This window comes from Ranitomeya variabilis, chromosome 1, assembly GCF_051348905.1.
Source record: "Ranitomeya variabilis isolate aRanVar5 chromosome 1, aRanVar5.hap1, whole genome shotgun sequence".
Classification (NCBI taxonomy): Eukaryota; Metazoa; Chordata; class Amphibia; order Anura; family Dendrobatidae; genus Ranitomeya; species Ranitomeya variabilis.
In genome coordinates this window covers 892,022,839-892,037,065 of record NC_135232.1, presented here as the reverse complement: position 1 = coordinate 892,037,065, position 14,227 = coordinate 892,022,839, and the positions used below count along the sequence as shown (strand labels likewise).

Sequence of the window (14,227 nt, the reverse complement as noted above, 5' to 3'; positions counted from 1 at the left end):
TTCGGTCTCAGGTTAGACCTTCATCAATGTACCTCTCTGAGTATTTCACAGATTGACGTTCTAATAGGAGATTAATCCCTCTGCTTGTGGCTGGTACAGCTATAAATAGCAGGCTACACTTGGTGCCGGTGCTGTGCTATGCGGACGCGGCATCCACCGCTCGTCCTGACTCAGGATCCTGTGATCCTGTGATCCATGTTCTCCCAGTGTCTCCTGTGATCCATGTTCTCCCAGTGTCTCCTGTGATCCATGTTCTCCCAGTGTCTCCTGTGATCCATGTTCTCCCAGTGTCTCCTGTGATCCATGTTCTCCCAGTGTCTCCTGTGATCTATGTGCACCAGGGTCTCCTATGTGATGTATATAAAGCAGTCTCAGTATATCCTAAGTGATGCATACTGCAGACCCACCCTACTTCTTGAGTTCTTTAAATGTAATGTTAGCAGTGATTGCACCTGTGCAATGTGTTCAAAACTTACTGAATTAATCCCAAAGAGCTGACTGAGCTCTAGATTGACACAAATCTGGAAAAGAAGTTGTGAGTAGTAACATCAATACTGCCTAATATCACAGTCACACCAAAGAGAAGCAGCTCCAGCCTTCCCATTAGGGGTGAGCTATGTAAAAGTTTGACCAAATATAGCTAGGTAAATTTCAAGTTGAAAATTCTGTATGGCCCCCAAGTGATGGTCTAAATATCCAAATGGCCCCTGGCAGGTTCTGGTGGGCAAATATACTCAGCACCTCAACCTCATAGCAGCTTTACTGGAGAGGATACAGGGAGGCTGGCGAGAGACACCAGCAACAGTACAGGGGAGAAACAAGGGTTCAGTAGGTTAGCATGTTTTTTTTTTTTTTTTTAATATACCATATTGGGCCTGTGTTATGAAAATGGAAGATGCAATCAACCGTTTTAAGTTGAAATCGCACATGCAGTTTTCAGAGCTAAACAAAGGGATGGATTCAACAAAAGGGAAACAGTCTGCTTTTCTTTGAAAAAAACTGTAAGTGTAATCCTGACTTGAGTTTTTAAACTTTTTTCAAATGGGTTCTTAAGATTCAGATCAGCAGAAAGGAAACAAAGCCAGGAAGGACGATGCGTGACCTAATTAAAAATAAAACTGCAGGAAGAAAAAAAAAATGTAGAGAAGGAATATTAAAAAAAAAATGAACTTATGTCATGTACCTACCAATAGCAAGGCCCCATTGACCAAATTTTAGAAGTCGGGAGAATAGATTGAGAAGGGGGTTGTTTTAGTCAGACACGTCCTCTGTAATGACATACTGTGTAATGCACTAGCCATACAAGGCTGCTTACTGCGGAATCCGGCAATTCTTGCTATATGTGTGACATGATGCTTGCTATTTCACAATGAAGGTAATGTGAGCATCATGCTTTAGACACCTTTCCAGCATATTCCCAGATGCAATGTTTCCATACTATATTGTACAGCTACATTACTATTATTCAATGTTCCATTTTTTGACTAATAGTGGGGCCAAATCCATGGAGGAAATGGAGGAAAACAATGCAATGCCATTTGTAAGAATGGGCACAAAATAGCCCTGGGCTTATATCATTATTAGAAGCATGTTTTACACGGTCTGTCTTTCTAAAAGAAATGAAAGACGCTGTACTCGCTAAAGGCATCGGTTAATGAATATGTACAGAAATTCCTACAAGCCCATTTATAATCCCAAAGTTAATGAAGAAAGTGTGAGGGGGCGGAGGAGGATTAACAGGCAGGATCTGCAACTTTCATGATTTTACAAGCAGCCTGTTTATATTTTAATAAAAAGAAAATTGTTGCATGCAATTATTTGGCGGACTGCAATTCGATTATATAGGGAACCTTCCAGTAAGTAGGGAGAGTTTAAGATGAGAGACCCTGTAAAGAGTGCTGAAACAGTGACAGCAAAGTAAGGAGGTAAAAGATGCTTCATCCTCAGGAATCATTGCTGTAAAATAACAGAAAAACATTTAAATGGTCAAAAGCAGACAGTTATTTTTGTGTAGCCCCGATATAGGAAGCATTTGATGCCATCCATACAACTATACAGATAATGGAGGTAGTTGCTCCTCCGCAGGTTCAAACATGATTGGAAATATGAGGAGATTTACCTTCATTGACGCAATTGCAAAATCCACATTGGAATCGTCTTCCCCCTTCAATAAACAGCATGAATGGGCACATATAAGCTTTACACCGGTTACAGCGGATTGGTCCAGCTTCCCCGTGGTTTACAAGATAGAGAGGGGTCTAAAAAAAAATAAAGGGACAATCTGGTTACATCGATGCAAACATTTTACTAAATATGTCTCTGAACACACATTTACGTGTGCTGAGCATCACCAAAAATGGCAATTCCCAGGGCAAATCGTCCATGTAGAAATGCCCCATATCTAAGCTATATGCCTTTTATTGAGATTAAACTGAACTTGGTTCTCACTGATGGAGGATTTGGCTCGGATGAAGCCTTTGGAATGGTAAAAGATTTTATCTACTACTTTCTGATAAGGGTTAAAGCTAGAAATTACATTTCTACACCGTTAATTTGCAATGTTTTACCAATCACTACTGCACTATCTTACGGCTCAATGCACTGCTATTCCAACAGCTCTCTCTAGGAGTCACCATATAACCAGTAATTAGGGAATCAAAGCTACCTTGTCCGGGTCATTGCATAGAGAGGCAGGAATGGCTGAAAAAGACCACACTTCTGTATAAATGGATATCTGCACCAGGCGTAGTGGGAAGGAAAACGACTAAAATACCCAATAATTGCTAAAATAAAGGGTGCAGACAACTCATCTTGCAGATCAATTTGTAACATTTCACCATAGACGCACACCCGTCGGATTAAACAATAATAAATCTATGACAACAAAATGATTGTTTGGAACCAATCTCCAACTTACACTATATGATGAATTCGTCTTTCCATTGCTACCCTGGTTTTTTTTTTATCAAGCATTCTTATTCATGAAAAGGGCTTTCCCGTTACACATTATAAGGTGCACCCTCCCTCCGATGCCCACTGATCTGAGTGTCGGCACCTGTAACACTGCAGCAGCAGTCCCCCATATATGCCCCCTATCACCGTACAGGGCCCAGAACGGGTGTCACCCCTGTAGGCATGAAATGTACGGGTGTCAGTGAGATGGGGACTCTGGTTACACGCAGCAGTGCTTATTACTGATTACCGGGTGTAGAACAGAGGACACCTTCTTAGAAAATGTGTAATAGCAAAGTTCTTAGATTTGCATTAAATTTGAGATGGCTGAAAACTTGCTACAGTATGTGAGAAGCTTTGGGTGATTATATATATATATATATATATATATTGTATGAGCCTCCCCAGGCTACAGGTACAAGATTAAAAACAGCAATAACATCACAAAACAATAACAATACTCAGCGGTGCTCACATGATATCACTGACACCCGCTGCTACCTTATCTTGTTGAAGGAGAAGCTCTCCCTCACGTGCATCTTTGTCACCAGTCACGGCTCATCCGGCGGTGGCTGCAGCCAGATAACACAAGGGCTGACCTCTCAGTAACAGAATGGATCCCCCATCACTAGTCTAATTATAAGAAACATGCCGCACTTCATAGAGGATCTGCTGCGAGAGATAGTTGCTAAGCAAAGGTTGTATTTATTTCTTCCTTTATCTGCTGTAACAGAGGCAGACAAATGACCTCTTTACCTGCTCGACATTTCGGATAGATTTTCTGACTTGTCATCACATACATCTCATTCAGAAGTGGGAGGTAGTCTGACAATCTGCTGTCTGCAGCGGCTGATACTAGATACCTGATGGCAAGGAAACTGAGCCCTTCATCCCTTCTGATTCTATAGATCACTAATGGTGACGCTGTATATTTAGTTACTGGCAAAGGTGACCTACAGTACAAATCTTTCTTTGACATTGTGGCTGTACCAGATAAAGGGCATTGTGGCTATCACTTTTGTAGGGGTACAATAACTATCATTGTAATGCATCACTATTAACAGGACCATGTGGTTCTTGGTTGTATTGTTCCTGTAACCAATGTAAGGGCCACCGAAAAAAGGCCACATTGTATACCTGCCTTTGTTTCAATGTCCAAAAGTTGACAACTAGATCTGTTACTAGAGGTAAAAAATGACAACAAAAAACAACTCAAAAGGGGACCTGCTTTTGAAGCACAACATGTGAAATATCTGCTTGCAGACCAACTGGGCATTTCTTCAGCACCCTGTCTGGGCACGTGCACTTTCAAGCCTTCCTCACAGATGCTGTCAATCACAGCTCAGCAGCTGAACTAGCAATCTCAGACACTCCCAAGCTGTGATTGGCAGCATCTGGGAGGGAGGGGATAAAGCACACGCCCCCAGAGAGGACTCTGAAGAAAAGCCCAGTTGGACTGCAAGCAGAGATTTCACATGATGCACTACAAAAGTTAAAAAAAAGTGAAATCTCTGCAATGAAATGATGCAGTGCAAAACTGAAAAGAGCAGCACATTCAAGGGAGCTTATGGATTTTTAAAAGGTGTTAAATTATATTTTATGAACAAGTGACACACTGCCTCACTGTCAGCATTGCTTGGGTAATAATGCTAAACTAATACAATGCTATGGTTCTAAACCACAGCACTGAAGGTGTCTAAATCTCCGAATTATTGTAGACATAAGACTTTTGAGACTGAAATGATGCAAGGAATCAGTCCAGGGCTCGGTTATACCTACATTAACAGTAATTGCCTTTGTGGGCTCATAATTATATCAGGTTAGATAGTTTGAGGCACGCAGGAGCTAATAATGAAAGAATGCTTGATTAACAAAGTCCAAATCTGGCAGAGGCAGACTAAAGACTCTGTGTTTTCCTGGATATGATCACCAGGATAATAAGACATTTACAAAGCAGCAAATATATTAGTGAAGACCTGTCATATTACTGAATGTCCATGTACTTGTATAACATGCTGTGGAGATGCAGGCTGGCAGGAGACACCGTTACCAGTCACAATAATGGACAGATTAATAATCGCCAGTATTTTGTATTATCTGTACATTTGCACATGTTGTGTTAGTTCTCTGTTTAATGTCTCAATTTCCGCTCCATTGTAAGTGATCAGATTGAAGAGGACGGCTGAGGAATGACACTGCAGATCCCAGCACACACCACCCTAAGAAATATGCTCAGTTGTTGCTCATTGGTGACAAGCCGTCAGTAATTTCTGTCTTACTTTTTGCTGCTGGTGAATCTAGACATCTTAGGATATAAACTTTTACATTAAAATGAATGGCAGATCATCTTCCAAGTGGTTTAGCTTCTCTATATTACCCTTCAATGGGGTACCTCAATGTGGATTTTATAAATTGCAACAATCCAAAACCTATATTAATAATAATAATTATAATAATAATTATTATTATCTTAAACCTAATAACATTAACCTTTAAGGAAAAATGGTATGTGACAACCTATGTGGCAAATTGTGCACACCCTTAAAGGTGTTATCCAGTTTAAAATAATTATATTAAATGGAACCTGCCATCAGTTTTTTTATGTATGAACCAATACCCCCACCTTCTTTAGCGCCTGCATTCCAGAAAGTTGTATCTTATGCCCTGACTCCCCTGTTTATTCCCTAAAAAAACTTTTGAAGTGCAACAGCGAGGTGTGCAAATTTGGATGGTCCAGTCCAATGGGTGTCATTGCAGCAGCACCCATTCCTCCTCCCCCCTGCTAAATGTCGTCCTCTCGCTGTAACTGATGTGGATGACGAGTTCTGTGTCATCCACATAGATGAAAGAAATCACGTGCCTGCACAGCGACATCGCCAGCTCATGCAGACACACTCTGCTCTACCCTACTACGGGCAGAGACTATAACCTGACTGTGCATGTGCCGGCACACGTCTTTCTGGCTCCTGCTTACCAGAACCATTTCACCCATACTGTTTTGTTTAATGCTGCCAGAAATCGCAGAACAGGAGTTCACTCCTGGCGACAGGGAATAAAACAATATGGGCAAAATGATTCCGGTAAGCAGGAGCTGAAAAGACTTGTGCCGGCACATGCACAGTCAGGTTTTAGTCTCTGCCCGTAGTAGGGTGGAGCAAAGTGCGCCTGCGCAAGCCGGCGATGTCACTGCGCAGGCGCCAGATTCTATTCTGCTACGCGGAGGACACAGGACGGGTCATAAACTTCAAATCACAGCAGGAGGATGGTGTTTAGCAGGGGAGAGGAGGGACAGGTGCCGCTGCAATGATGCTCATCAGGCCTGAACATCCAAATTTGCATACCTTGCTGTAGCACTTCAAAAGGTTTTTTGAGGATATACAGGGGAGTCAGGGCTTAATATACAACTTTCTGATATGCAGCACAGGTGCTGAAGAAGGTGTTGGTATTGGTTCACAAATGAAAAAACTGGTGACAGGTTCCCTTTAAAAGAGCTTAAAAAGGAAATTACACAACGTAATATTAAGACAAGAACCCTTGCATTGACAAAGAAGGGGGTCAGCATAGTCATTTAACAGTCAGCCGTCTTCACATACCACCCTGATGACTTCCCGACACGGAAACAAGGATTTGTATGGATGCGGGATCAACAAAGATCAGTGACAAATATATTAATTATTCCTGATTTTCTTGTCTACTTACTAAACTGCATGTGCGAAGCCTTTCACATCCTAAATGTTCTCTGCGACAGCTTAGGGAACATTCGCATGACTAGATGATGAGGTCACACCAGCTTTATATAAGAATTTGAACATATCTGGCCAAAGTTTCTCTTACCTCATTTGAGGGAACCACAGCTAGAGGCTTGATGACAGCGGCAAGTGGAATTTGAGACTGTTTAGCCATGTCGGAGGAGGTAGGGAAACAATACGTCGTACATCTAATGTAACGGGGGCTGGCATTCCCTGCAACATTAAAGACATTTAATTATGACCAATGCGTATCAAAATCATATCCCACAATCCAGGAGACTGCTAACAAAAGCAGTCGGCGAGCCACAATACTTACTACATGATTAACAACAGAGTGGTTCTCTTCATAGAGATCACAGAACCTGTCCAAAGCAATATTTCACTGCCCAAATAGTAGATTTACTTGTGTTATTAGGAAATACAATACTTTAATAGGGGACTGTTCTGGGAAACCACAAAGAAACCTGAGAAAGTCAGCTCTAGAGTTGTTCCCACACTTGTATAAACTCAGCCAGTAACATTTCTCGTAGCCCTCCCAGCAGAGTGACCACTATCTCCACATCAGATGTCAATGTGATATTTAACTACCTGCACATGATTACCTTGGTCCTGTACGGCACAGTCCGTGGTGACCAGAGGAGGGACCTGACCTCTGACATTAGTGGTGTACACTTGGCCAGCTCTGTTGATCTTATCATTGTCAATCACTTGTATCTGTTAAAAAAATATTTAGAAAAGCTTAGCAGAATTATTCCTTAAGCAATAACATATGTGAGAAAAGGCAGATAAGCATAGTGTTCTAAATTATTGGATTTGTTATACCTTATTGCCCAGATATCACTTCCTAGACACCTGGGACCCAATTTATCAAAGCTTTTAAGTCAGAAAGATGGTGCAAAACGCTTTGAAAAGTCGAACATTTCTTGATCAACGTGTAGTTGTGCAAAAAAATTGTGACCTTAGGTGTTTCCCCAGTTTAAAGCAGATATGCAAAAAAAAGTGACAGGGTTTTTACGGTAGAAATGCTACTCCAGTCCCTAATCGGAATAGCATTTCTAGTGAGCTTCAGGGAGGCGCACACTACTGAGAAGATGCACCAAATTCATTAAGAGCCTCTCAATGAATTGTGCCAGTCTCAATGACTCGGCCGCTGGGTGATCATTCTGAGTGCACGGATTTCATAATGAACAGTATGAGAGCAAACTCATGACAACAGATAAAGATAAATGGTCCACTAACATACAAAGAAGTGGTTTTCATCCCACAATGCAAGTGTTGCAGTCAAGTTCTTGAAGACAGGTAAAGCTGCTTAAGAGTAGTGATAGTGAATATACTCGTTGCTCAGGTGTTCCCCAGCACGCTCGGGTGACCTCCCAGTATTTGTTAGTGTTCGAAGATTTAGTTTTCATCGCGGCAGCTCAATGATTTACAGCTACTAGCCAGGCTGAGTACATGTGGGGGTTGCCTGGTTGCTAGGGAATCCCCACATGTAATCAAGCAGGCTAGTAGCTGTAAATCATTCAGCTGCCGAGATGAAAACTAAATCTCCGAGCAGTCACAAATACTCGGAGACCACCCAAGTGTGCTCTGGAAAACCCAAGCAACAAGGATATTCGCTCATCACTACTTAAGAGTTAAAATGCACAAATATGGCCGTATCCAAGAATAAAAATAAAAAATCTATCAATCTAATTTCCTAATAACATTGCTGAAAAAAAAATTCTTCCAGCTCTGTACTACAGTCTTGTAATTTCTATTTCTACCCTTGCCAATTAGCCTTTTTAATGTGGTGGAAATTTAGAAAAACTGCACATTTGCTCATGAGCGTTGCTGCTCAGCATAGGGTTGGTGGTGTACCAAGATGTACAATATATTGTAATATTAGTCAGGAGAAGATAACTGAAATTTCTAATATCGTGATCTTTCATCCGCTCACCCACAACATCCCCTCCATCCTTTACTTGACATCAGTCTTGTTTGTGGAGACTACGTTTGATTTTGTTGAAGAAAGAAAAATAAATGACAAACGCACGAAACACAAACCAATGAAAACACAGATCAATACTTGGATAAAAAAAATGTACATGTGTGAATCCAGCCTTACAAAGAGTTTTGAACCTGCGTGCGATATACGCACTGTAGACCCATCACTACTAGTGATGAGCGAATATACTCGTTACTCAAGATTTCTCGAGCATGCTCGGGGGTCCTCCGAGTATTTTTTAGTGCTCGGAGATTTACCGTAGTTTTCTTCGCCGCAGCTGAATGATTTACATCTGTTAGCCAGCATAAGTACATGTGGGGGTTGCCTGGTTGCTAGGGAATCCCCACATGTACCGTATATACTCAAGTATAAGCCGACCCCCCTAATTTTGCCACAAAAAACTGGGAAAGCTTAATGACTCAAGTATAAGCCTAGGATGGGAAATGCAGCAGCTACCAGTAAATGTCAAAAGTAAAAATAGATACCAATAAAAGTAAAATTAATTGAGACATCAGTAGGTTAAGTGTTTTTGAATATCCATATTGAATTAGGAGCCCCATATAATGATCCATAAAGTTTATGATGGGCCCCATAAGATGCTCCATATTAAAATATGCCCCATATAATACTGCATAAAGGTTAATAATGGCCCCATAAGATGCTCCATAGACACATTTGCCCAATATAATGCTGCAAAAATGTTGATTATGGCCCCATAAGATGCTCCATAAAGATATTTGCCCATATAGTGCTGCACAAACGTTGATTATGGCCCCATACAGACACTTGCCCCATATAGTGCTGCACAAACATTATGGCCCCATAAGATGCTCTATACAGACACTTGCCCCATTATAGTGCTGCACAAATGTTGATTATGGCCCCATAAGATGCTCCATAAAGACATTTGCCCCATATAGTGCTGCACAAACGTTGATTATGGCCCTATAAAGACACTTGCCCCATATAGTGCTGCACAAACGTTATGGCCCCATAAGAGGCTCTATACAGACACTTGCCCCATTATAGTGCTGCACAAAAGTTATGGCCCCATAAGATGCTCCATATAGACACTTGCCCCATTATAGTGCTGCACAAACATTATGGCCCCAGAAGATGCTCCATTCAGACACTTGCCCCATTTGCTGTTGCTGCGATTAAAAAAAAAAAATCACATACTCACCTCTCCGTCGCTCAGGCCCCCGGCACTTTCAATATTCACCTGACTTCGTTCCGGCACCGCTCCATCTTCAGCGTCTTCTGCACTGACGTTCAGGCAGAGGGCACGCACTAACCATGTCAGAGCGCCCTCTGACCTGAGCGTCACTGCAGAAGGCGCTAAAGACAGAGCGGCGGCTGGAACGGGGAGCAGGTGAATATCGCGCAGCGCTCCCCCTCTTCATTATACTCACCTGCTCCTGGCGCGGTGCAGTCCCTGCTTCCCCGGCGCTGCTGCTTCTTCCTCTACTGAGCGGTCACCATTACCGCTCATTACAGTAATGAATATGCGGCTCCATCCTTATGGGAGGTGCAGCCGCATATTCATTACTGTAATGAGAGGTACCATGTGACCGCTCAGTACAGGAAGAAGCTGCCGGCGCCGGGGAAAAGACGTGCAGGGACCGCGCCAGTAGCAGGAGAGTATAATTAGACAGCCCCCGCTCCCCCTCCCCTGCCGACCACTGGGTATGACTCGAGTATAAGCCGAGAGGGGGACTTGCAGCCCCAAAAAATGGGCTGAAAATCTCAGCTTATACTCGAGTATATACGGTACTTATGCTGGCTAACAGATGTAAATCATTCAGCTGCGGAGCTAAAAACTAAATCTCCGAGCACTAAAAAATACTCGGAGGACCCCCGAGCATGCTCGAGAAATCTCGAGTAACGAGTATATTCGCTCATCACTAATCACTACAAATATCTATACAGTAGTAATAACACAATGACTTACTGGGCTTGGTATAGAATCTAGGTCAAGTTTCTTTTGAGGTGGGCCAGACATTTGCTGTTGGCTTCCAGGAAATGTACCAGGGTAAGGCATCGGGGGTCCCGTCAACTGAGCACCATAGCTGTTTTCTACAATATGAACAGTCAAATATACATTTAAGATCATATGCCTAATTTTTACTTAACCCCTTACTGACAGAAAATTTGGAACTTAATGACGAAGCCAATTTTTACAATTCTGACCACTGTCACTTTATGAGGTTATAACTTTGGAGCGCTTCAACATATCCCACCGATTCTGAGATTATTTTTTCATGACATATTGTTCTTCATGTTAGTGGTAAAATTTCTTTGATATAACTTGTGTTTATTTATGAAAAAATGGAAATTTTGAAAATTTTGCAAGTTTCTAACTTTTACTTTTTCTATCCTTAAATCAGAGAGTTACTGTATGTCACACAAAATAGTTAATAAATAACATTTCTCACACATCAACTTTTCATCAGCACAATGTTGGAAACAATTTTTTTTATAGGACGTTATAAGGGTTAAAAGTTGACCAGCGATTTCTCATTTTTCCAACAAAATTTACAAAACCATTTTTTTACGGACCACCTCACATTTGAAGTGAGTTTGGGGGGTCATTATAACAGAAAATCCCCAAAAGTGACCATTCTAAAAACTGCACCCTTCAAGGTGCGCAAAACCACATTCAAGAAGTTTATTAACCCTTCAGGTGTTTCACAAGAACTAATGCAATGTGGAAGGAAAAAATTAACACTTTACTTTCTCCACAAAAAATTTACTTTGGAACCAATTTTTTTTATTTTCACAAGGGTTTCAGAAGAAAATGGACCATAAAATTTGTTGTGCAATTTCTCCTGAGTATGCCGATACCCCGTATGTGGGGGAAATCCACTGTTTGAGCACATGGCAGGGCTCAGAAGGGAGGGAGCACCATTTGACTTTTTGAACGCAAAATTGGCGGCGCCATGTCGCGTTTGGAGACCCCCTGATGTACTTAAACAGTGGAAACCCCCCAATTCTAACTCCAACTGTAGTAACCCTAACACACCCCTAACCCTAATCCCAACCCTAACCATAACCTTAACTACAACCCTTACCCCAACACATCCCTAACCCTAATCCCAATCCTAACCATAACCCTAACCATAACCCTAACCCTAACCCACCCCTAAACCTAATCCCAACCCTAACCGTTATCATAACCATAACCACAACCCTAGCCCAACCCTAACTTTAGGTCCAATCCTAACCCTAGCCCAACCCTAACCCTAGCCCCTGAGGAAGCCATACATTTGAGGCGACACAAGTTGGGCGTTTTCTGCCCTGTCAGATGCATGGCCTTATTGCTGACCCAGGTTATTATGCTCGCTTATCAATACACACCATTGGCATCATTACTTGCTTGATGTAGGTATTCTTTGCCGCTTGGTTCCCTGCTCTTTGCAGCAGTGCTTTTCATATTACATCTTGTTTTCATCCTGCTTTATGGCTGTTTTTTTTGTATTTAACCCCTTAATGACTGCCAAAACATCTATTAACTGACCTGAGATATAAGAGAATAGTATCCCCATACAGGTGACAATCCAGCAGCTGTCGGCTGGACACTATAGCTGACAATTTGCTGCATCAACCATGATCAGTGTTGGCACCGTCCATATCTGTTTAACCCCTTAGATGCTGCTGTCAATAATGACTACGTCATATAAATGGTTAATAGAATGTGAGGGCTTCCTATTTATCCCCATCGGCACCCTGAGATCATGATTGTGTGGTCCTGATGTTTGCCATGGCAATTCACGGCCAAATTGTGGCCTTAGAGTATGCCGGCTACAGCGGCCTGTTGGCCTGTTAAAAAGTCAGAGAAATTTAGGTGGTAAAAATTAACTTTTCTATTCATGTCATGCCACTTTGCATTAATTCCTGAAAAGCACCTGAAGGGTTAATAAACTACCCAACAGCAGTTTTCAGTATGTCAGTGGGTGCTGTTGTTAAAATGGTATCAGTTTTGGGTTTTACAATATATACTACCCCTAAAGGCACTTCAAACCTGGATTGGCCCCTAAAAAAACTTATTTTGTAAATTTCCTTGAAAAAATGAAAAATTACTGCTACATTTGTAAACCTCCTAAAATGATAACAAAATAAAAAAACATTTTACAAATGGTGCTGATGTAAAGCCGACATGAGGGAAATGTTATTTATTAATGTTTTGCTGTGGTAAAACTATCTGAATTAAAGGGATAATCATTCAAAGTTTGAAAATTGCTAACTTTTTTACATTTTGTCAAATTTGATTTCTTTTATAAATAAACACAAAACATATCAACCTAAATTGACCATTTTCATAAAGTATAATGTGTCAAGAAAAACAATCTCAAAATCACTGGAATTTGTTGAAGTGTTCCAGAGTTTTTACCACATAAAGTGACACTGGTCAGATGTTTTAAATTTGGCGCTGTCACTAAGGGGTTAACCTTCATCTTACAGCAGTTGTTATAGCCATATTAATATTTTATTTCATTGTGCTACAGGGGATCCACAGAGCATATTTATTGCGAGGGATTTCTATGTCACTTGTTTGGTCTAATTTACCTGGGTCCTGTATATGATTTACAATGATAGCATTATTCATCTATTTGCCCGACAGGGTTGGTCATCCTAATTGCGGTTGATCATGTCTCGTGTCATGTTTTTGACTTTTTGTTTTTATTCATTGTTTTTGTGTAGTTGTTACTTAATAAAAGATTTTCTATTTTATCATGTCTAGTGATCCCTATTTATATAGTTTGTCTTCGTCTTGTTTTTTGTACATCTCTAGATATTATGTCAGAGAACAGACAGAGTGTGCAAGAACACCAAGCGGTCTGTGCTCCATTATCTGTCCTGGACAATATTATTTTATGCATATATCTGAAGAAACATAATAAGTCAACCGTGACTGGCGCCAAGAACTACCGTAAACCTTTTATGCACCTTTGTATAGATATTTGCTCTCTCATTTTCTACATAGTTTATTACGTATTTATTATGCTTTGCTTATATAGCGCTATCTTATTCCGCAGCGTTTTACAGACATTATCATCACTGTCCCCAATGGGGCTCACAATCTAAATTTCCTATCAGTATGTCTTTAGAAAGTGGAAGGAAACCGGAGAACCCGGGGGAAACCCACGCAAACACGGGGAGAGCACACAAACTCACTACAGATGTTGTCTTTGGTGGGATTTGAACCCAGGAACCCAGCGCTGCTTACTTAATAATCCTGCATGTTTAGACAAAATTGCATTAATTCCATTTAAACCTAAGATATGAAGTTACTTACGGTTCTGTGGAGGATATCCAAATTGTGGGGGCTGACCTGGCATCTGTGGCGGAAATGAAGGATGTGCATTTATTCCATCTTGCATATTGGGATGAGGTAAGAGAGGCTCAGAGCTAAAGCCATTAAAACTGTTGGCTGTCACTGGAGGTGAATGGAGGCCAGGAGGCATGTGACTTGTCTGAGGCAGAAAACTGCCAAGCATATTTGGGGTAGGAGGCACATGAGGGCTACTGGATCCAGGAGGAC

At 41.3% G+C, this 14,227-nt stretch overlaps 1 protein-coding gene across 6 annotated transcripts in view; it reads right to left on the bottom strand.

The window, feature by feature from the left end:
• SEC24D (SEC24 homolog D, COPII component) overlaps positions 1–14,227 on the bottom strand; it is a 171,391-nt gene that overhangs the window by 117,374 nt on the left and 39,790 nt on the right. For 3 of the 6 annotated variants that reach the window (XM_077278553.1, XM_077278562.1, XM_077278572.1), the window contains exons 5-9: positions 13,982–14,227; positions 10,637–10,761; positions 7,304–7,415; positions 6,787–6,914; positions 2,120–2,258 (exon numbers count right to left, since the gene is read on the bottom strand). In XM_077278553.1, coding sequence (XP_077134668.1) covers positions 2,120–2,258; positions 6,787–6,914; positions 7,304–7,415; positions 10,637–10,761; positions 13,982–14,227 — 750 coding nt within the window. The remainder of the gene's footprint in view (positions 1–2,119; positions 2,259–6,786; positions 6,915–7,303; positions 7,416–10,636; positions 10,762–13,981) is intronic. The other 3 variants (XM_077278579.1, XM_077278586.1, XM_077278596.1) reach the window with 1 other exon arrangement.